We start from the raw sequence: 20,522 nt of genomic DNA, 5'->3' as shown, positions 1-20,522 counted from the left end.
CCGATCCGAGCCCTTCGCAAGTTAAAGCGGCTCTTCTCTGAAGGCAAAAGGAAAATCTATGCTTTTATGTCAACTAACACCGATAAATGCGCTGAGAAAGAGAAGAATTGGCGTGTAGTCATGGGCAAGCCTTGCTGCAGCAAGGAGCAGATGTCCTGTCTTCCCCTTGGGATGTGGGAAATACACCGCATCTAGATAGCTCCGTACGTCAGACTACCAGTAAGCTTTGCTTCAGATATGTCTGTGTTCTGAATGCTGGATTTTGTAGGTTCGAGAATATACCACCACTTAGCACTTCGCTGGTGTAGATCTCTAAATGAAGCAGGCCTGCATCGCTGCCTTTCCGTTAGTTGGATCCATGGGAATCGTATAGGTTGTGCAGTCAGGCAATTCATCTCCAGCGATTCCCGATCTACAAGGCAGTCTTTTGCCCCAAGGCTGGCCACGTCTGCTTCAAGATGCGGCGGGTTCTTAACCCCAAGCGCCCGTAGGTCCATATAATCATCTTACTCTTCGGCAGTTGTCCCTCACGTAGGGGAACAATGTGGAAGGGACATAGGGGCTACCATTCTCCGCTGCCTGTGTGCTTCATGCACAGAGAGGGGGCTCCTGCCGACGGCCATGTACAAGACTCTACTGGAGTTTCAGTTTGCCTCGTTAGGGCGCCTCTAATGCCTTTTCTGACTGTTGATGCTGGATCATCCATGCTATTCAGGCCGTTCAAGAGTCCTCTGAAGGGTCATTTGCCAGGTAAGCCGACCCAGAGTCCAAGCAGTACTGTCCGACGTTGTTCTGCTCCATCCAGAAATATCCGCCAGTAGCTACAGAGCCCATATTGAGCGGCACTAGGCTCCTTTACATTGAGAAAAATCCCCTTAACGTTCAGCTACGCCCACCTTTTGTGGCACGGGGGTTTCTGTGATTGTGGCTCCAAAGGATGCAGCGAAGAGTCCCTTCGGAAGACGCTGGGGGTCCGAATGAAGCGTTCTTCATGCTTCTTAAGTAACATTAAACAGTTCAAAAGCCCCCCAGCTCTGTCTCCTACTGCCGCACCGGAACCTTCGGCCGGCGAACCCCTGATCCTCTACGAGCCTCGGAAAGACGGTGAACACAGGGTAGAAGTCGACCCCATGCTGACAAGGTAGGCAAGTGGAGTGAACTTAGCATATTTCCTTGCTTTGACGCGTAGGACAATTATTTTGAGGGTTTTACTATCTACAGCAAAGCGGCAGCCACCGGTCTGATATGCAGAATCCGTGTTGGTTGCTTGTGTATTGGGCAAGCATACTCCTGTTGCTTGGAGCACTAGGGGCTGTCTTTTATGGGCAAGATGCCAGTTCTGGAGGCTTCAGGTGGCTTCGCGAACATCAAAGACAAGGTGTACGTTTTGTTTTCGATTGCCTTATGGGCCTCAAAGCTTTTGACGGCTTTGGGTGCATTCTTGCCGACGATATGGGACTAGGAAAGACACTGCAAAGCATTACAATCCTTTGGACACTTCTTGAGCAGGGAATTGACACCATTCCAGGCACGTGAGAAAGCGTGCAACGCGCATACATGATTGCTTGCTGCATATTTGTTTAAGCGAAACTGCAGAGATAAAGAGGGAATAGAAGGCTTGGTGGATGCTATTGGGAAGGCAGAGGTGCCCCGTGCACGTTCCCTTCTGCTGTTAAGCAGGAGCTGAAGTACTCCTCCATCTTCTGTGCAACTGCTTCAGCTGCTAAACGGGCCGTTGTTGTTTGTCCGGCGTCTCTTGTCAATAACTGGGCGGCAGAGTTGCAGAAGTGGCTGCAGGGACGATGCCCCTGTACTGCTGTAGCGGACAGCTGCAAAGATAAAGTTGTTTCCAAATTTGAGGGCTTTAAATATGATCGACAGGTGCGTGGCCGCCCTTCAGTCCTGATAAGGTTTGTTTTTACTGCCTTTTCGACATCTTGTTCATGTCTTTCAGTTTTCGAGTACTGTATGGCCAAAGTAGTTTGCAGTGAGCAGGTACTTGCTCGCTGTCGCTCTGAGGGGAGGCTGCCACTGTTGATCCTAAGGCCTCCGTAACGGGCTCGAGGAGTTGCTGTGTGATTAAACACAAGCTAGTATCATATCAAATGCATTAAGGTCTTGTCTGGCCGAATTACTGCTTTCACAGCAGTACGTACTGTGGAACTCATCTCGCCACGTGATGAGGCCTCACACTGCGTTTGTACCTGCAGTCTCGCGTGCTCATTGCGAGCTATGAGACATTCAGAGCCCACGCACATCGTGTTGCGTCCGTCCCAATTGAACTTGTTATCTGTGACGAAGCCCATCGCTTGAAAAATGATAAGACAAAGACATCTGTTGCTATTAGCCAGCTCCCTGCCAAGCGGCGACTCCTTCTGAGTGGCACTCCCATTCAGAATGACCTTGACGAATTCTTTGCCCTCGTGTCACTCTGCAATCCTAATGTCCTTGGTAGGAATGAATTCCCTTCGTCGTACGCTTGCATGATGCAATGTGACGTAGTCTCTTGATTTTAGTTGGGTAGTGTAGCGGGAGTCGTAAGCACCTTTGTTCCGCAGGCTGTGAAGCGAATTGGCTTTATTTTGGATTGGTAAATTTTGTTTTTTCCTGCGAAACTTCCGCTGTTCGCAACCAAGGAATCGGTTGCGCTTGTGAAGTGACCAATTCAGGAGACGCGTACACATTTCGCAAACGATACGCTTCGCCAATTCTTGTGGGAAGAGAACCCGGAGCTACGGAAGCTGAACAGGAACTGGCTGCTGAGCGACTGACGGAGCTATCTTCAATCACAAATCTCTTCATTCTTCGACGCACCAATGCCCTGCTCGCTAAAGTTTTACCCCCTAAAATCATTATTGTGAGCCGTCTGCTCAACTGTTTGTCTGGTACGACCGGTTTTAATGTACGCAGCTGCAAATCAAGCTTCAGGCTGCTGCCAGTGTTTCTGGATACAGCAGCATTTGCGCTGGAGTGTGTACCGGCTTTCTGTAACAGAACTTGTTTTGTAATCTGTCGCCTCTGCAAATTGCTTTCTACCAAGAATTTCTCAAATCTAAGTGGTACGGCAGACCTACCGGCGGCATTTCTGGAGACAACTACGTGCACCCAGTGATCTGCAATGTACTCGCTTTCGGGCTATAATATCATTTAAGCAATGCTTCATGGGGACTCTGGCTTATTGAAAGTACACTTGGTGTGTGTGTCCCAGTTGCCGAAAGCTGTTAGACACAGATGGAAATGGCGGATCTTCTGGACTGACTGGGAAGGTTCTGTCGTCAATACAAGGACTGATGAAGCTGTGTAACCATCCGACTCTCGTTAAAAATCAATCGCTTCTTCTCTCAGTACGCAGCGTGGATGAGAATAGTTCGATAAGTCGAAATGTTGCGCGTATACTGCATTGGTTGAGTGGGGATCACCATGAATTTCTCCCCCAAGTGTCTCATGGAACTTCTTATGCGCCTGGTTTAAACTTTACGCGCCGCTTTTAATTGGAGATTGCCCATATTGTGATTGCAATCGTCAAAGGCTCTGAGCGCGAAGCAGCCACATACGAACATCATGATAGGTGCGCCAGCGTTACAAATCTCCATTTGTTTCCTTGTTTTGAAGGGATTCGAGAAATGTGCAAAGCTTTTTGAGGAACTAGACCTTGAAGGCACAAAGGCCCGCGTCCGTTCCATCCGGCCTGATATGTCAGGGAAGATGCTGCTACTTGCCAGGTGAGAGGCTACATTCATAGTTTAATTTTTCATCTTCCAGCAGAACCACTTCCGGAGGGACGAGCGGGCGTTTTCATAAGGGCGCCTCTGCACGCTTGCGCAGCCAATTAGTGAATAAACGTTCGTTGCAGAATAGGCCACTGCAGCCTGTCGGCAGCACAGGCCATGGTCCACTTGATTTCCAATTCGGATACAAATATGTGAATGCAGGCTTTGCATTTCGGTGACTAGCATTGCTTGGTTTCAGCTCTTTTACCTTGCATGCCCCTCTGCGCGACAGGTTGCTTCATGCAATCCGTGTTAATACACGTGACAAGGTCGTGCTGATCAGCAACTACACGCAAACCCTTGACTTATTTGAACGGCTGTGCAAAGATTCTGGTTATCCTTGTGTCCGCCTCGACGGCACTACGTCCATCAAGAAGCGCCATGACCTCATTACTGTGCGTCTGCTCCTTGCAATTACTTGATGCACAGCTCCTTTGAATTATACTTGGCTTCCCGCCAAGACTGCAATAGCTTTCCTCATTGCATGCGGAACATGCGCAGAAGTTTAACGACCCCAATTGCTCAGCAGCTACCAGCTTTGCCTTCCTCCTTAGCAGCAAGGCGGGGGGGTGTGGCGTGAATCTAGTTGGCGCTAATCGTCTCGTGCTCTTCGACCCAGATTGGAATCCTGCAAATGACAAGCAGGTGTAGTCGCAGCATCCTGATGCATTGATGCATTTCGCTTCCTCGCACTAGTTAGCACGCGCGCGCACATCTTTGCCGCAAGCAGGCTGTTGAAGGCTAGCACAGAACAATGTGCTGCAACGCGGGTTTTTTGGATGATTGCTCTGCGAGGCTTTGGCCCGCGTCTGGAGAGACGGCCAGAAGAAGACATGCTTTATTTATCGGCTGTTTAGTACGGGAACAATTGAGGAGAAAATCTATCAGGCAAGATAATTCAGCAGATAGAGATTGCCGAGTATTGCAAGGCAGAAGCAGCGTGTTGCGTGATTCTCATTTGGGGTGCATTCTGTTTCAAATGCACTGTTTTCAGAGACAAATTTGTAAGGACGGCCTGAGCGCTATGCTTGTTAGCGAAGGGGTCAACCAAATGAAAGACTCGTAAGCAGCTGCCAGGCACGATCAGCAGGCAAACCTTCGTTTTACATCAGGCAAAAACAAGTTCTTAAAAGTTTCTTATTTGTCTTGCATGCAGGCTTTCGACGGACATAGTGAAGGATCTGTTTCAGCTGCGCGAGACGCGCTCCGACACTCACGACATGCTCCAATGCCAGCGCTGCCAGCGTAAGGCTGGACGAAAGGTCACTGCCTTGTTGCTACAACCATTCAAAACAATTAAGCTACACTGGGAATTTAAAAGCGCAGAGTTGAGGAAGACGCACTGCTTGGCTTATATGGCAACGACACGCTACTGTAGCCAGCCTCTGCCATTTGGGTTTTGTTTGCGATTCTCATGGATGTGATATCCTGTGATCAGCGAGTAGAGAAACTGAGCCATTAGGAATGGTCGCACAGCTAGTGGATGGATTCGAGGAAGATGGTACGGGCGAGACTGGGTGCCTTAGTTCCGCTTATTGCACCTTTAGTACATTTTGTGTGTCAGTAACTGCTTCATCTCTCAGGCACTTCATTCTAGCGTTAAAAAGCGGTGCATGTGGAATCGCTGAATTTGCTCCAATCAGTGACGGAGGGTGAAAGTCTCATGCAGAATCTTAGAGTGAGAGAAGCACAGGAAAGTTATCGCGGAGCTATATTGTGTACAATATTTTTGCTTTTGAGTGCCCCTCATCAATTTGTCCATCAGATCTTCTCACCTGGGCACACCACTCTGACTTAAAAACAGTTCCTGATGAAATGTTGCTTAAGGCGATTGAAGCAGCGGAAGGGGATGCCGCAGATGCTCTCTCCAGTGACACACATGAAGCGCCGACAGAGATACCCAGCCATTTCCAGCCTGTTTCATTCGCAATGTCCTGCAAAGTTGAATTTACCAAAGAATCTGAAGAAGTAGGCGTTCTAAGCGAGGTGCAGACAAGACAACGGTGTTTTGAATTGGCGGCTGCTGTGTACTTCTAGTCGTATATGCTAGTCATTTCGCCTTTTTATTTCGTTTTTCTGCACCTCGCAGCTCCGTGGCACTCTTTACACGCTATCCTTCGAAATTAGGTTGTTAATTTCGAGCTGCTCCAGACGGACTGCCCAAAGCTTCCTGCTGTGGACATTCAATAGTGGACATTCAGCAGCATAGGGTTGCATTTTGTTGCCCCTGCAGACGAATTCGGCTGGGGCACCAGCGCCAAAAAAAGTGAATCATGGAGAAGCGTGCCTCTCTGAAATGAGGGTAGTTTCATCAGCACCTCCCACGTCGCCTCAGCAAACTACTGCTCTGGGGCAGTATTCATCTCTAGAGAATGCTCTTGTCAAGCCTATCGACCGCGGTGAACGTCCAGGTATTTTGCAAAACCGGGAGAACGTCTGTGTCAACACGTCTGTAACAACCGCCTGTGCAGAAGCTCCTTCAAGAGAAGCTCTCCACGCAGTCGATGACACTTCAGACGTTTCCTGCAGCAGCGAAGGCACCATCACAAGTGAAGGGGAATCGGATAGTGAGGATTTAGACGCAGTGGCGGAAGATGAAAGTCCCAGCGACAGCGATTCCGACTAGTGATTCTCTTGCCTACCTCCACTTAGCGCTGATAAGCGCTTGGTTGTGTGTCACTATTCGAAAATCAACGTCAGTAGCCTGTTGAATGTGCCCGTTTTGGTGATCATTCGGCGTCAGGGCTGCGCAGGTGCTCGTGCACTAAATTAGAGTAGCGGCGTTCATGGAAATCCAGACTAACAAGCTATCCAGACTCAAGTATCGAAGCGTGCATGGTATAACAGCTAACGACATGGAATGTTGATGTCTATTGAGAACCAACAAGTGGCACTGTTATGATGACTGAGTGATTGGCCGCTAGTTCAAGTGCGAGCAACAGGCTATTGATGTGGATTTTATATGGAGGGGTCAAGGGTTACTCGCTCACGGCAGTTTCCTTCAGCTTCAGCTCACATCTGCTTTCTTTTTACATGGCGATTGCACGACTAAGAGCATCCACGTAGGTGAAGTAATGACAAGATGTACTTAACAAGATGAAACTATCAGGAGTTAAGCAAGTTATGAAGCAGCTAAATTGTAAGCTCTGCGTCTCGGATTGTGCCCACGGAGTTTTGGGCCTTGCGAATGCTGTACGAGAGCTCAACTCTCCTGACGCTGCTTGCTAAGAGCCTTTACGTTGTGCAAGCACAGCCAAGAGACAGCCGTCACAGTGCAGAATCGGAAGTGCGGTTGAGTGAGAAAGGCTCCTGTTGGAAGAAAAACCTCCGCTCACTATCGGTGCCGTTGCTTTTCGCCAACTAATTAGCCGGCTATGGCCGCCGTAAGTATATGCTATCCATCGTGGTCCCCAGGCACACTAGTTCCATAACGGTCTTCGATTGTAGTTTCTTGACAGGACTGGCAACTGCTTGGATTAGGACGGTACAGCAAACAAGGGTCTGTTGTCGCGTGTGCAAACAGCTTAACTCCAGTAGTGGACGTATAAGCCCTTCAACGTTTCTCTGATGTGTATCGCTTCTGTCTATACAAGCTTGGGTTCTTCTCTTTGAAGCACCCGCAGGGACGACTGTTGTGCTATTCATATTTGAAGCACCACCATTTGCTGTGGGCATCTTGCGCCAACCTCTCGCTTCCCATTCGGAACAATGCCAGCTGCGGCGCAGAGCGTGGCGAAGTGTGGTGATAACTCAGATCTTTTGAACGTCTTTCCGTACCTTTTTGGACAGTATTCTCGACTGTGACACTCCTATAATTAATTTCCTCATCCCAAAGCTAACCTATTCAAACCGAATGGGTATCTGCAAGCGCTCCCGCTAGGCCCTCTCCTACGCCAGCTCCACTGTTCCTCCCATTGGGGTTAGTATACCTAATTCTGAGGGATTACTGTACTGTACAGGCACGCAAACTTCCTTTTCTCCGTAATTGGCACGTGCTATGCCCAAAGACTAAATTCGTTTCTACGTGTTCCATGATGTGTCATAAAATTTGTCCTGCCCAGCTCACGCACTTTAGTGCTAGGCGTAGTGCAGAACCTACAGCGGGAGTGCTTTGTCGCCACCTTGAAGGCAACCACACCTACAATGATTTTTAGATGCACCAACTGCAATGGTGCCGGCAGTGCTCGGTACACAGCCAGCTCGCGCATCGACCACATAAGCTCCACCGGTATACCAGCTGAACAGATCTTCACGAGGGGACGAAAGGTCTTCATGGTGCTACAACCTTCGTGCGCCAGGACTTGTTGCTGCGAAAAATGTGCGCTCTGTCTAGGCGTGCTCCAGCACTCTCAACGGGTTGCCTTTTCTTGGCTGTCAGCTGGTTTTAGTATCAACAAATTACTAGCAGCTGTGTTGTCGCCCTGAAGCACTCGAGGTGCAGTGGTCTAGTCATGTGCTCTACGACCCCCACGCCTCATTGAATTTCTCCCTTGATATTTTTAAGGGGGTGGGTGCGAGTTTCCCTCATTCACTGGGCAGACTTGGAATATGCACCTATGACCCGAAAACTGTTAAAGCGCTTCTTCCCCGTCGAGAAGTCACGTCTTTACCGAGATCTTTGGGAATAAATTATGCATTAATTTGGAGTTGATTACGTGCGTGTTTTGTCAAAAGAGTATCATGGAACCGCCACCCTTTGATAGGGAGGTAAGCCCAGCCTAGCCTCTACATAGACCCCTACAACCAGTTTCTCAGATGCACTTACATTGTTTATTCTGAACTGCCAATTTACTACAGAAAGCCTTGTAAGTAACCTCTGAAGGGTTGATATTTCTCAGAGACCGCCAGAGCAGAAATAATCTGCCGGAGTGTCCGAGGGCTGTGAGCCAGTCTAGATCCAGGAGAAATGCCGCTTGGATTCGAAAGTCTACCTACCCTCCAGGCGCCACTACTTTCACAGCCTATTACTAACTCGAGACACTTACAATGTATGTATGGATCAGAAGAATTATTGTGCCCCATTTCAGTGCCTCGAACTACTCAAAACTTGGTGCATACCCAATGAGGGCACCTCGGGATTTTTACCCCTATGAAGGAGCAGCAAAAACATCCACTCACCGAAGCATACCTAGATCGTACCGTTCTGCCAAACCCACAATACTGCTAAATACTCGGCAACCAGCTCGATCGACAAGATGCTAGTCCCTGAAATGCCCAGAATGGTGCTGCATAAGATACTAGAGCACGCTGTACTTGCAGCAGAGGTCGGAGACGGCCAAACCCACTAGGGGAAAATTAAAAATGTGATTCATAAATATATAAGAGATCGTGCTGCCCGTCTCATACCCAGAAGTCGCCCAAGAATTAGTTTCTGTGCGCTCTAGAAGATAATGCAAGAGCTAACCTGTTTGATGCCGCCTGATACGGGCACCCGTGTGCGTGTGCAATGAAAAACTTTGAGTGTACGGCTTCGGATTTTCCTTCGCCAATTCATCGGTGGGAAAAAATCCAATGTGTGGCCACCTATCTATTTTTGTTGTCTAATCGCAGTAGCGCTTACTACGCCCTAGTGGCATGATTACTAAAACGTCCCATGGTCAGAGCAAGCCCAGGCTTATCACTAAATATTCTGGGTAAGTATGAAATCAGGTGGGCAAAATGAATTCACGGCAATAACATATCGAAAAAAGGATGCTTCTCCTTCCGTTTCCGTGACAAAACGCGGAAACGCCACACGGTGTGTAAAGGTTGACATCGAACGGCCGCTTGGAAAAGACGTTCATTTCAGTTTAAAGCCTTCCTGCTTTGCTACATGCCTGAAAATATCCCAGCTCCAACGGGTACTGAGTCGTGCCTGTTGCCTTTCGCTTAGCCCAGCTCCAGCACCGCCTGGCGTCATGCGGCCTACAAGAGGATGTGCAGAGAAAGGGAAGATCGTGCGTTCATCAGCGACAAAGTCTGAAGTTGTGAACAGTCCGTATGGATCTGCGCAAATAGATATCTTCTCACACGGCAAAAGACCGTCAGTGCCAGATGGGCCAGAAGGCGCAGGCAGAGGATCAAAGAATGGCTCAAGAGGGACGTCTGCATCCTGAGGAAAGCACAACACGTCATCACACGACAACAAACTTCGCCATGCTCGTGCATTGTATGCTTGGCTGTCCCATGCTTCGCTTTTGGTGCAAAGCGAATGGCCAAAAGGCAGGGTAACATCAGCGAGGCAATGCTACAGCCACGTCCAAAACGTACGTCAGTCCATCTGGGAGGCGAATATAGATCTGGCACGTGTTCAAGAAGCCGCGAACGAAGGCCCTCGATCAAGTCCCTGCTTGACTGCGAAAAATCGCGTCCCGTCATTGTACACCCAACAGAAGCAGGGCAAAAAGAAGTAAACGCTCACGGCTGAACTGCTACGGCGAGGCAAACGCGGTTTAAGTCATAGTTCTTGTTTCGCTGGGGCACTACTGAGAACGGGACGTACGCAAATAAGGCGAATGGCGACTCGAAACTCGTTTTCGAGCGCTTGCATGAGAAGCCGCTCATCTACAGCTTCAAGAATTTGCTTCATGCTGTCATCTTGCACGTTGCTGGAGAGCACTGCATCCATGGATTTAATGCTGAAAAACGACAGTAAAACGATTTCGCAGCGACACATGTGATATCTCACTGAGCTGTATAGGCCCCAACAGTTTACGATCGACACCACGGTGCGCGACGGTCCAGTGGAGCAAATGGACATAATCTTCACCTGCGCCATTCATGAGGCGTTATGTTTGCATCTTCAAGTATCTCCTGTTGAAGCAGTTTCTGTCTCCGCAACAGCTCCAAAGTAAGCTATGCAAATATCGCAGGGCAGCCAGAGCTTCCACAAGAACTTGAATCAGATCGCATGCCGTGTGCACACGCCTGTGCTGCAATTCATGATCCCCGTAGCCGCTCTAGGCAGAAACTTATAAAATCCTGATACAAGCTGTAAAGTCTGGAAACTAACCACAAAATCCTTTTAGTTTAGGAAGTGATATGCATCCTGTTAAGATAGCCACAGCAGCATTCATGCCAGTACTGCTGCATACCTTCTGTGCCAAAGGGGATCGCTGTCGAATACGGGAAGCCACAGCCTTTGCCCAGGTCGCAACACGTTGGGGTGTGAGGGACGATGGCAGATTTTGTCGAGAGCTAATGCCGCTGGCAGTTGAATCGAGGGCATGTAGAACATCTTCAAGCTGCGGGGAAAGCATTGAGTTAAGCAGGCTTCCAACCTCTGTGCGCATTGAAGCCCTACCAGTTTCAACACACAGAAACAACTTCTAATAGGTGATCAAAATGCAATGAGCACGAAATTTACCCCAACTAAAAGGCACGCACCGTCGAATGGTGAAAATGGTCGTCGATTATTTCTTCCCACAGGTCAAGAGAGTAGTCGCCTGCTTGACAGACACAACCACATCATTCATTGTCACAACCCGCTGACCCCGTGTATCCTCCTCTTCTCCAAGCTGCAGCTGCCTTTGCCGAGCATTCAAGTCCGCCACCCCCTACTGGCACTACTGCCCGATAAAGACAACAACTCCGAAGCAGTGATCCAGAGATACACCATAATGCTGGGCCTATTTGTCTCTCAAGTGACAACACGGCACTCTTAGCCTAAATCAATGTGAAAAGCAGATGGAGACGGAGCACCTCAACAGTCCCTTGAGCCTACCAGGTGGATCTAGAAAGTGTTCTTCAAGAAGAGCTTTCCCGTCTTGCTCCGATATTTCTAGCTGCTTCTGCAAATACAACGCAAATGACAAACGTAGGACTCAACGAAGCATGCTCACGCACAATCCGTATATTGGCGAAGGGCGCCCACGGTAAGCCTTCATACGAGCCTGTGAATCATATCAAATACAAAAAAGACGTATGCTCGCGGAAAATTGACGTCGCCGGTATGCATTTTACGTCTGCAACGAAGCAGTCGTCCGTAAATCCACCAATTGCACTCACTTCTGCAGTTACCTCCAAGAAATGCAACGCTTCTGGAGAAACCCAGTATCTGCACAATCCTGACCATCTGCAGAGGCAGGGTAGTCAACATATTAAGGGACAGGGAATGGGTATCGGTCCAGGTACCTGGTGGAATGTTAGGTGCACACAGACAGTTAGCGATTAGACGACTATAAGCAAGCCACTCAGATGAGTAGCCTGCAGGCCAGCAGTAAGTTCAGATGTTTGAAGCAAAATGCAATATTGTTGATACAGATAACCTACACCAGATCTTGTGCTCGGAGCTCATGACCTGTAAGAGCCAAAAATGCCCCCAAGGAGCCGCGAAGGCGGCCGAGAGCAAAGCTCAGGCCCAAGGTGGGAATGAAGCCCATCGCTGTGAAAAAAACAAGGTCTAGAAGCACAAAGTATCTCGAAGAGGAACAGTTTAGCAGCAGTTCGTGTTCAAAAACGCGAAGAAGAGTACTGGCAGCAGCCTAACTGGCGAGACAGTCACCCTGGGAAGAGAACAAAACCCCGTGCGCACTTACACGTTGTGTCGCATACAAAAGATGAGTGCTTGTACGCTGCGCTGCGGTTAGCCAACAAGCAAATTGCCGCTCCATCCCCCTCTGCAGGACACAGATGCATATCCCTAGCGTAAACTGGGGATTAGGAGGGGGCGTAGAGACGCTGACACTAAAAGAGCCGCAGTGCCCGAGCTGTACCTTAATTGCTAACCTCACTTCCAACTGCAGAGAGAGCTAGCTAATTCCAAAGAAGAATCTACTGATCGTCCTTTGACTCACCTGACCGTCCATTCAGAAGACACACAAGAGGCTTGCTGTACGATTGCACTACTGCATGCAACTCGAAGGCGTTCTGGAGGAGCCATAAGGCACAGGCAGGGAGCACGCCTTTGCGGGAAGTCTGCGTGGTCTCGGCAAAGGCCAAAATATCTGCGGGAAAATACCATAAACCAATAAGCTATCGCCCTTCGAAGGCTCAGCGCAAACATGCTCTCCCGCAGTAGACACGACTGACAGAAACATATTGCCGGCTTGCAAGACCCCGTGGCAGATACGTAGTGAGAAAGTTGGCAGTAGACGCACGGGAATGCGAGAGACCAGAAGAGAAAGTGCTTCGCCTTCTACTTGTGAGACAGCAAAATTTTTTCAGAGAATTTACTTCCAAGTCTCGCAAGCGTCTATACAGCCCAAAGACGGTTTCACTATCGAGATGCTCTCTGCAACAAGGACGCAGCATTCTGATGGGAAATAAGGGCCCGCGCACACAGCCCAAGCTGCGGTCACCGTAATCTAAGGGAATTCATTCAACATGTAAAGAAGCGAGGGGCATAGGACCGTAGCAGCAGTACGATACAAGCCCACACTGGGAGTCGCCGCAGCTTGCTGCTGTGGGGAAGACTACGTACCGCTGGGACTATGAGCTGCGTTGTGGTGAGAAAAGGCATTTGTGGTTCTGAAGGTCAAGTCAGTAAATTTAAAGTTCCATTTACGTGATTCGACAACCTTGTGACGGGAGACGGTGAAAATACGTACCTATTAAGAATGCACAGACCCATGCCAACATTACACCTTTCTAGTACGGCTTCAGTGAGAGCCCCCGCCCCATCTGAGTGACGCCACTCGTCCGCCGGTTCCGCAAACTGAAACGGAATTCAAGCAGCAAAAACACAAGGGCTACTCCCTGCCATAAACTTGTCCTCCCATCAAGGTACGTCGGGTCAAAAGAACTATAAATTATTGACGCATGCATTCCCTGCCAGTACTTAGGGATGCGCAGCGGCCGCACAGTGTAGTACCAACAGTGTGTTAGTAGCAGTATTGTCTCACCAAAACCTTATCCGGGTCAGTGAAATCAAAATCGCTGCGGAAGAAACCAGTCCTGACAAAACGCCTTTGAAGGGACATGCTTTTACGGCCCCATGAGTTCCCTAAAAATACTAGGCTCTGCGTTGTGCGTCCAAGATGCGTTAATGTAGGCAAGCGCACAGACAAACAATTATCCAACTCCTGTGGAGCCGAGACATATATAAGTTGTGTGTTTTCCCGAGATGATGGGTAAAATTCAGGGCCGCATATTCTTGAAGCAATGGAACCCAGAGGCCCCCCTGTAGTTGCAATTCCGCGGGAGCTTCTCGCGGCCGTGGCCATTGTTGGATTGGTTCGTTGCACTGCGGCACATATGAGACTGTAGATAATATGGTGTGCATGTGATACACAGAAGGACGCTAGCGTCCCACCGCTGATCATCGCTCTCGAGGTGGTCTACAGTTGAGGGAGACGAGGGGGCGCAAATGCTTCCACAAGGCTTCACTGATTTCTTTCCGTGCGGCGCCGCCTGGAGAGTTTAGTGCAGTGCGAGGCCTTATGAAAATCACATTTAGCGTTTCTGGCGAAGGGAGACGGAATCGCCAGCCAATTAGGCATCGAGGGATCGACGGATCTCGGTTGGGCAAACGCAACAGCGTGGAGGCGACGCGCACATGGGCAGCTCAGAAGTTAGTGTAGGCTGCTATACTATATGCGCCTTTGTTTACAACCAAAATATAGGAAAATAAATACCCAAACACGTCAAGGCTCCTAGCAGGAAAGCCGGGAACAAGACAGAAGGGCCCAACTACTACAAAAACTTGGAAAAAAGCACTCCTCGAAGCTCCCAATTTGCCTTGATAAACTAGGCCAGCAAAACAAATGTAAAAGAATTTCTTCTCCGCGCTCAAACCCTCAAAGTCCCGCTAGTGCATGCATTGCGTCGAGGCTGCCAGAGCCAAGACCATGAACCATAGTATTTACCGTTTGTTTGTGGATACGACTGAGATAGATCTGTTTCTTATTCAAATGTGAAAAGGAGAAAAATCTCAGGCTTACCTGGGAGGAAGCTCGATGATTGGTCGTTCCCGTTCCCGTATCTCTTCTCGTCAATCTTTTGCCAGGCTTCTCCGCACGCTCTTGTTCTAGCGATCAGCGAGTTTATATTCCTCTTTAAAGCACTTGATATCATTAGAGGAGGTGAATAGTGGCCTAAAATGGATGGAACTTCAACGTGAAGGTGCTCTTTGGACTCCATTTATGCGTGTCTGTTTTAAGTCCCCCCTTGGTGGGGACACGGAATAACCAACTTGCGCTACATCTAGTCTAAGTAGGAACAGTGATGTATTACCCATATCCTCTACTCTCCGCTTTCCAAGCACGCAGCAGCCTAGACCGTAAGTGTCTTGTTTTACTGCGCCCGGAGCAACCCAAAAATGGGAACCTCAGATATTCCCGCAAAATCGCTTGAGAACGAGGCCACCTCCATACTTAGCAGAGAAGATGGTGAAGCAGCTGCCGCTGCCATTGCTGCTGCCGCTGCTGCGGCTGCAGCAGATGGCTTGGTCTTAACGGGAAGCACAAGGGGACCTGACCCGGGCTCCGATTCGGACCCATCTGAGGATCACTGCTTGCAGTCGCCGTCGGTGGAAAGCCATACAGTAGAAGATGGACTGCAACAGCGGCGAGAGCTCCGCATCGCGAAACTTGAGCAACAAGGCGCAACTGCATCTTCCGACGCGCAAGGAGAAGCGTCAACAAGCCAGCAAGACCAAGGGTCCGATGGGTTTCCTTTTCGGCGCATCATAAATGCTGCATGTACCTCATCTAGCCTGCAGCGCCTCGCAGAGGTCTTTCGGTTCATCGATGCCTCGCCTTGCATATGTGCAGACCCTCCTAGCTGCAAGTTTGGTGGCGAGGCGGCGCAGCAACAGCAGCAAAAGCAACGGCAGATTCTACAGATGCTTACTCAAGAGGATGCCGCGCCAAATAGTGATCGTGAGCCCTCTGAAGCGGACCCTTTCTCGCTATTTGCGAACACTACTGACGCCGTAGTGTCGTCATGCTGCATTCGACACCCTCTCGGGAAGGACACAATAAACAAGAATAACAAAGCCACTGTGCGGCAAAACTCACCTCTGCAAGTTGAGGGAACCGAGCTTGAATGTGACTGGGAGTCGTTTGCAGTTTCTCTCGATAAGGATCTAGACAATCTGCTCGACTCGGTGAGATTCCTTTTCCGCCTTCTATGCCACTCGCTCAAAATTTCGTGCTGTATGAAAAACTTCTTGCTCCATCGGGTTTTCTTTATATGTGCACCTCCCTGTACCTTCTTAGTGTTTTTGTTTTGTTATTTGGAGTGAATTGCATCAGGTGCGGGCTCAGTCAGCTAAAGGTTTAGTCACGTGTCTTGCATATATTTTTTGTTCAGCTGGAGGATAGCGGCATTTTAGAGAAGATGCAAAACTCCCTCGCAGCATGTCTCACAGCTGCAGTGCACGCTTTCCCTAAGGCGCAGGAGGCACGTGCCATGGAGGCTGCATCACAAGTTGCAACCTGTGAAAATCCCACACCACCTAGTGTACTAAACGCATTGCCCACAGCATCTGAACACGGAATATCCTCAGAGCGTACACAAGCAGAAACAGCGACGCCTTCTCCTGCGTCCAGTACATCGTGTACTGCTAGTACACCTGCTGCTGCTGGTAGGGGAGCAGATGATGCACTCGTGGCCGAGGAGGAGCAGGTTCCTTCCGTCGAATCCGGTGGTGTATTTGCCGCCATTGCAGCTGTGGAGGCTCATTGCAATGAAGTAGCGAAAAAGTTTGCCAGCAAACTGTGCACGATGCGTCGCGTGAATGCTCATCGTGGCCAGACCCAGATTCTACGGCAGCCCATGCAAAGTCAAACGGTGAAGCCTTATCAACCACTTCCGGCTTACGCTCGAGGACAACAAATCCCCTTGTTCCCGTACCGCTACGCGGCACCGTCTCCGCCCTCTTTGTTGCAGCTACGGGACCGCCGCAGTCGTTTGCAAGTGCTGGGGCAAAGGAAGGGGGCATGGTCGGTAAAGGAGTATATACCGCACATCAACGCTTCGTTTCCAGACGCCGCCTGGTTTTCTCTCGGGTGCTGCGCTGGCCGTACCTGGAGGCAGCAGCTTTTAAGTAGTGGCTTGACAGCAAGGCAGCAGCTGGAGATGCTTCGACTCCTACAGGGAGATGACCTGGTGGAGGGATGCTTCGTTATTGACACTGTCCATAGGGACCACTCCGTACGTGCAATGGGGAATAGTGCACGTGGCACATTTAGACGCATTAAGTTTAAAAGAGTAGTTTCGGAGAAAGCTGAACCCCAAAACGTAGATTGCTTGCCTAAGAGGCGACGCTGACACGCTTCAAACAGTCTCTGGAGGCTATAGTTTCGCTCCCTAAACCTCGCAGGCACTCATCAGTAGAGGCATATGTGGGTTTTGCGTCAGCAATAGATGGCATCAGCTGCCAAGACATGAAATTTGGGACTTGCGGATAGGGAGCTGCATTCTGGGCTCCTCTCGGCGGTTTTCATGTGCAACGTTACCGAACGTCGCGGCCCGACTAGTGCTTAAAGTGCTTTAATGCACGTAAAGCTTGCCGAAATGACATTTAGGCATGTCATGTCGATGTGTCTTCAGCTTACGCGACGCATTGTAGCTGGCCGTCGGGGACGCCGTGACTTCATTGAAGCCATTACTACGCCTTGGGCTGTAGCGAGGGGCTGGGTGGTCCGCTGTGATAGAGACAGAGAACTCATGCTGCTGCGCCTTGTCGGCGTCGAGGTGTATTCCGAGGGCATGTCAAACACTGTGGATGGGCCTGGAGAGTTGTCAGCCAACTCTAGCAAGCAAGAAAATCAGGCTTCAGGTGCAACTGCCGCATACAAGCAGCCACAGCCTCTTCATGGCGTAGACTACTTGAAGAGGCGTCTTTTGAGAGCAGAGGTTGACATTGGGAGCAGCGGTATCTACGCTGCTTTGCCTCTCGCTGCCATTCCCCGCTATGAGGTAACATACTGACTGTTGTATGGACAGTCAGTGAGGCTGCGGCCTTCACCCTTTTGTGCTCACGACTTTTCTGTGAGCAGTTTCGCTTGCGTATGTATGCGAGCAGTTCATAGGGGGGCAGTCGAGTGGATGCTGCGGCCGTTTTGTATGCGCGGGAACGGCGCTTCGTTTCTACGTGTCGAGGAAGGCAGCGCTTCCAGGAACCTTGGCGGCTTTCTCAGGTCCTCAGCGGAGCAGTAGCGGAATCAAGGACCGCCTTGCGAAACTTCGGCAGCCTTTGTTGGATGAGGCAATGCTAAACAGCGCCCATGCTCACGTTGAAGCGTCCCTCACACTGCCTGATTACTTTCAGGACAACCCAAAGCTTATGGAGCTCTTGCAAGAGCCTTTGGGTACGCAAACGTGGATGGGGTGAAACTTTGATATTCGGCAAAACAGGCCGTATGCTTGGAGGAAGCACGCGGGTGTTTTTATTGGGGTATTTCGCCTTTTTGTCCGCTTTGTACCGCTCTGTAGATTGTTGACGTGCAGCGTTTATGCCTTCAAAGACGTTAATGGACTGCTTTGAAGAGTGCACTGGGCTATAGAGAGTGTACTGAACTGCAGAATATAGTCTAACTGTGGCTCTTGATCGCAGGATTTGCTGCTGCTCTCCCACATGATGCTGCACATCCGCAGCCCCAGGAAGAAGATTTTGAGGAGATTTGTTCTCTGCAGTTGCCACCCAATGGAGAGTCCAGGGAACAACTACGTTGGTGGGATGGTGGCTCGGGATTGCTGCTCAGCCGCTTACCATTCATGTTGCGCTCAAGTGGGGCTTTTATGAATCCGATTGCGACGCACCGCAGGCTGCATGCATTTTCCGCTCTTCAGATGTTAGGAATGGCACCGCCGCCGGAGACACTGGAATTGGTGGCAACCATCGGCGGCCCTACAGGCAGCGGTGCCAGGAAAAAAGGTCCATCGAACAATAACAACAGAGTGCTGGCCTTTACAGAGGCAAAAGCGTGGGAGGAGGTGATAAGACGGCTTAGTGATGGATGCTTCATGTCATTTCTTAGCACCGCCTCCCCATGCGGAGCGATCCGAATCGCTCTTGCAAGGCTCGAGAAAGATCCTGCAGTGCGTGGAGGAGGGTGAGTGCTGTAGTTTGGTTGGATGCTACGGCTTCATTTCACAAATTACAGTTCTACAACGCCTAACGGCGTTTTAAATGGCCACGTGAGCGTTGTTCCTTCAGGGTGGGAAGACTGCTGGCTCAGCAGCAAGGAGCTGATTGGGCTAAACGGAGGCTGAAGGCTGGTGTTGCCTACGCGAGGCGCCGGCAGCTGGACCAAGCCATACAGCTATACGATTCTGCATTGCAGCTTCGTCCTGACTACGCGGACGCTCTCATAGCTAGAGGAGCTGCTTACGCGAATAAAGTGAGCTGGTGCAGTGTACAGTGGAGGGTCGTTACCTTGAAAACAGAAGAAGCCCTGTCATGGAAACTACTCATTGGAATGAAATGTACAGTTACGTTGCCCAACAGTTGAATAGACGTGGCGATGTCAACCAAGTAGACAGTTTTTTTATTCAGGCCAGTATACATGAATGCATTTCCACTAACCAGAAACTCATGCCTGTTTCAGTAGTATTTTGGTGGCCCTCATGGCTGTGCATGCATTGACGATCACCAAATTTACATTCCCTCCTCTGAGCTGGCTCGTTTTCCTTCAGCTCGATTATGAAAAGGCAGCAGCAGATTTAGACGCAGCACTTACCTTGGAGCCCACCAACAAGAATGCTGCTAAATACCGAGCGATCGTAGCTGAGAGGATGGAAGGTAAAGAGGTGCGTCGCCACTTTGAAGCGATTGCAACTGATGCAACAATTGCAAATGACGCAGGGAAATCAGCGTCCTACATTATTTTGCCCCCTGATGGACGCACGGACACTTACGTACAAATGCCCACGGCATCGCACGCATTTGAATGAAAGCCACATCTTTGCTTATGCAGCGGAAGGTATTGATTAGCCCTGGCCTTCATTCTCATTGCTTTGATTTCAGTACTTGGCTCCTGTGGGGCCTCCCCAATGAAGCCAACAAATTTCGAGCAACATTTGGTACTGGTTTCCGAATAATTTGTGCGGTGAAGCAGTAGCATAGCGCTGCGCTGATTATGTGTTTTACAGCCACAATCAGGAAAGCCTGGCGTGTCGGGTGACCGGGACAGGACACCCTCCCCAGACAGGAAATGCAAGTCTCCCGAACATGGACGTTTGCGGGAGATTAGCGCAACGAGGGCAACAACGATCATTCGCAAGGGTGGACCAGGATCCGTCCCACTCCATGTGTCGAGAAATGCACTCACAAGCGCAGCAGCTGCAGCAAATGCTGTGCTGGAACAAGCGGCGGCATCGGTGGTGGGAAGGAAAGGCGTTGGTATTCTTGGAGCGAATAGCACGGTTGACAGGTTCCGCAGCTCTCACGAGCAGCCGAGGCAGAGCCTGCTCCTACTTGAGCAGCAGAAACGCCGTGCCGCACTGATGCAGCAGCAATTGCAACACAGCCAGGAGATGGAGCGACAAATAGAGAAAAGGCGCCGGGAGCACCTGCGACAGCAGGAGGCTCAGCTGAAGCCAGCAATACATTCTAGTAGTAGGAGCACAAACAGAGTGAAGTCGGAAAATAGCGAGAAGAAAAGCTCGAAAGGTGAGTTGCCAGCGCGCTACATTTCACCGCTGGGGAAGCGCCGTACTTTGTCCACGGCGTAATGTACTGTTGGTTATTGTCCTAGATAGCTTTCTCCAGATCCTGCGGTTTTCCTCCGCAGGCAAGAAGAGGAAACATGGCAATTCTTCTCCAGAAAGCACTCGCGCGTGAAGAGCCGATGCGATTGATTGAGTGAATGTGTCATTTGTTCTAGT

At 49.9% G+C, this 20,522-nt stretch overlaps 3 protein-coding genes across 3 annotated transcripts; 2 read left to right on the top strand and 1 right to left on the bottom strand.

The window, feature by feature from the left end:
• Positions 1-458: 458 nt before the first annotated feature.
• On the top strand, positions 459-6,396 carry ETH_00034795 (DNA repair protein rad54, putative; the record flags this gene model as incomplete). Its single annotated transcript, XM_013376778.1, has 15 exons — positions 459-487; positions 599-750; positions 937-1,141; positions 1,284-1,532; positions 1,644-1,881; positions 2,211-2,451; positions 2,670-2,857; positions 3,613-3,722; positions 4,003-4,165; positions 4,272-4,415; positions 4,765-4,832; positions 4,927-5,015; positions 5,209-5,271; positions 5,536-5,738; positions 6,004-6,396. The coding sequence occupies 15 exons, from the start codon at positions 459-461 to the stop codon at positions 6,394-6,396; spliced, it is 2,535 nt and encodes an 844-aa protein (XP_013232232.1).
• Positions 6,397-9,549: 3,153 nt separating this feature from the next.
• Positions 9,550-13,669, bottom strand: ETH_00034790 (3-hydroxyisobutyryl-CoA hydrolase, mitochondrial, related; the record flags this gene model as incomplete). The annotated part of the gene is made up of 14 exons (XM_013376777.1): positions 9,550-9,861; positions 10,020-10,103; positions 10,252-10,387; positions 10,519-10,604; positions 10,844-10,993; positions 11,136-11,194; positions 11,473-11,539; positions 11,757-11,823; positions 12,021-12,132; positions 12,287-12,367; positions 12,545-12,694; positions 12,848-12,981; positions 13,298-13,404; positions 13,592-13,669. The coding sequence occupies 14 exons, from the start codon at positions 13,667-13,669 to the stop codon at positions 9,550-9,552; spliced, it is 1,623 nt and encodes a 540-aa protein (XP_013232231.1).
• A 1,337-nt stretch (positions 13,670-15,006) lies between these two features.
• On the top strand, positions 15,007-20,478 carry ETH_00034785 (TPR Domain containing protein, putative; the record flags this gene model as incomplete). The annotated part of the gene is made up of 9 exons (XM_013376776.1): positions 15,007-15,795; positions 16,002-16,844; positions 17,244-17,612; positions 17,719-18,004; positions 18,250-18,748; positions 18,853-19,036; positions 19,332-19,445; positions 19,788-20,307; positions 20,429-20,478. 9 exons carry the CDS (start codon positions 15,007-15,009, stop codon positions 20,476-20,478), a joined length of 3,654 nt encoding a protein of 1,217 aa, XP_013232230.1.
• Positions 20,479-20,522: the final 44 nt, after the last annotated feature.

Source organism: Eimeria tenella, genomic scaffold (assembly GCF_000499545.2).
Source record: "Eimeria tenella Houghton genomic scaffold, Eth_scaff4, whole genome shotgun sequence".
In the NCBI taxonomy this organism is placed as follows: domain Eukaryota; phylum Apicomplexa; class Conoidasida; order Eucoccidiorida; family Eimeriidae; genus Eimeria; species Eimeria tenella.
This window is presented reverse-complemented; position numbering and strand designations above follow the sequence as displayed.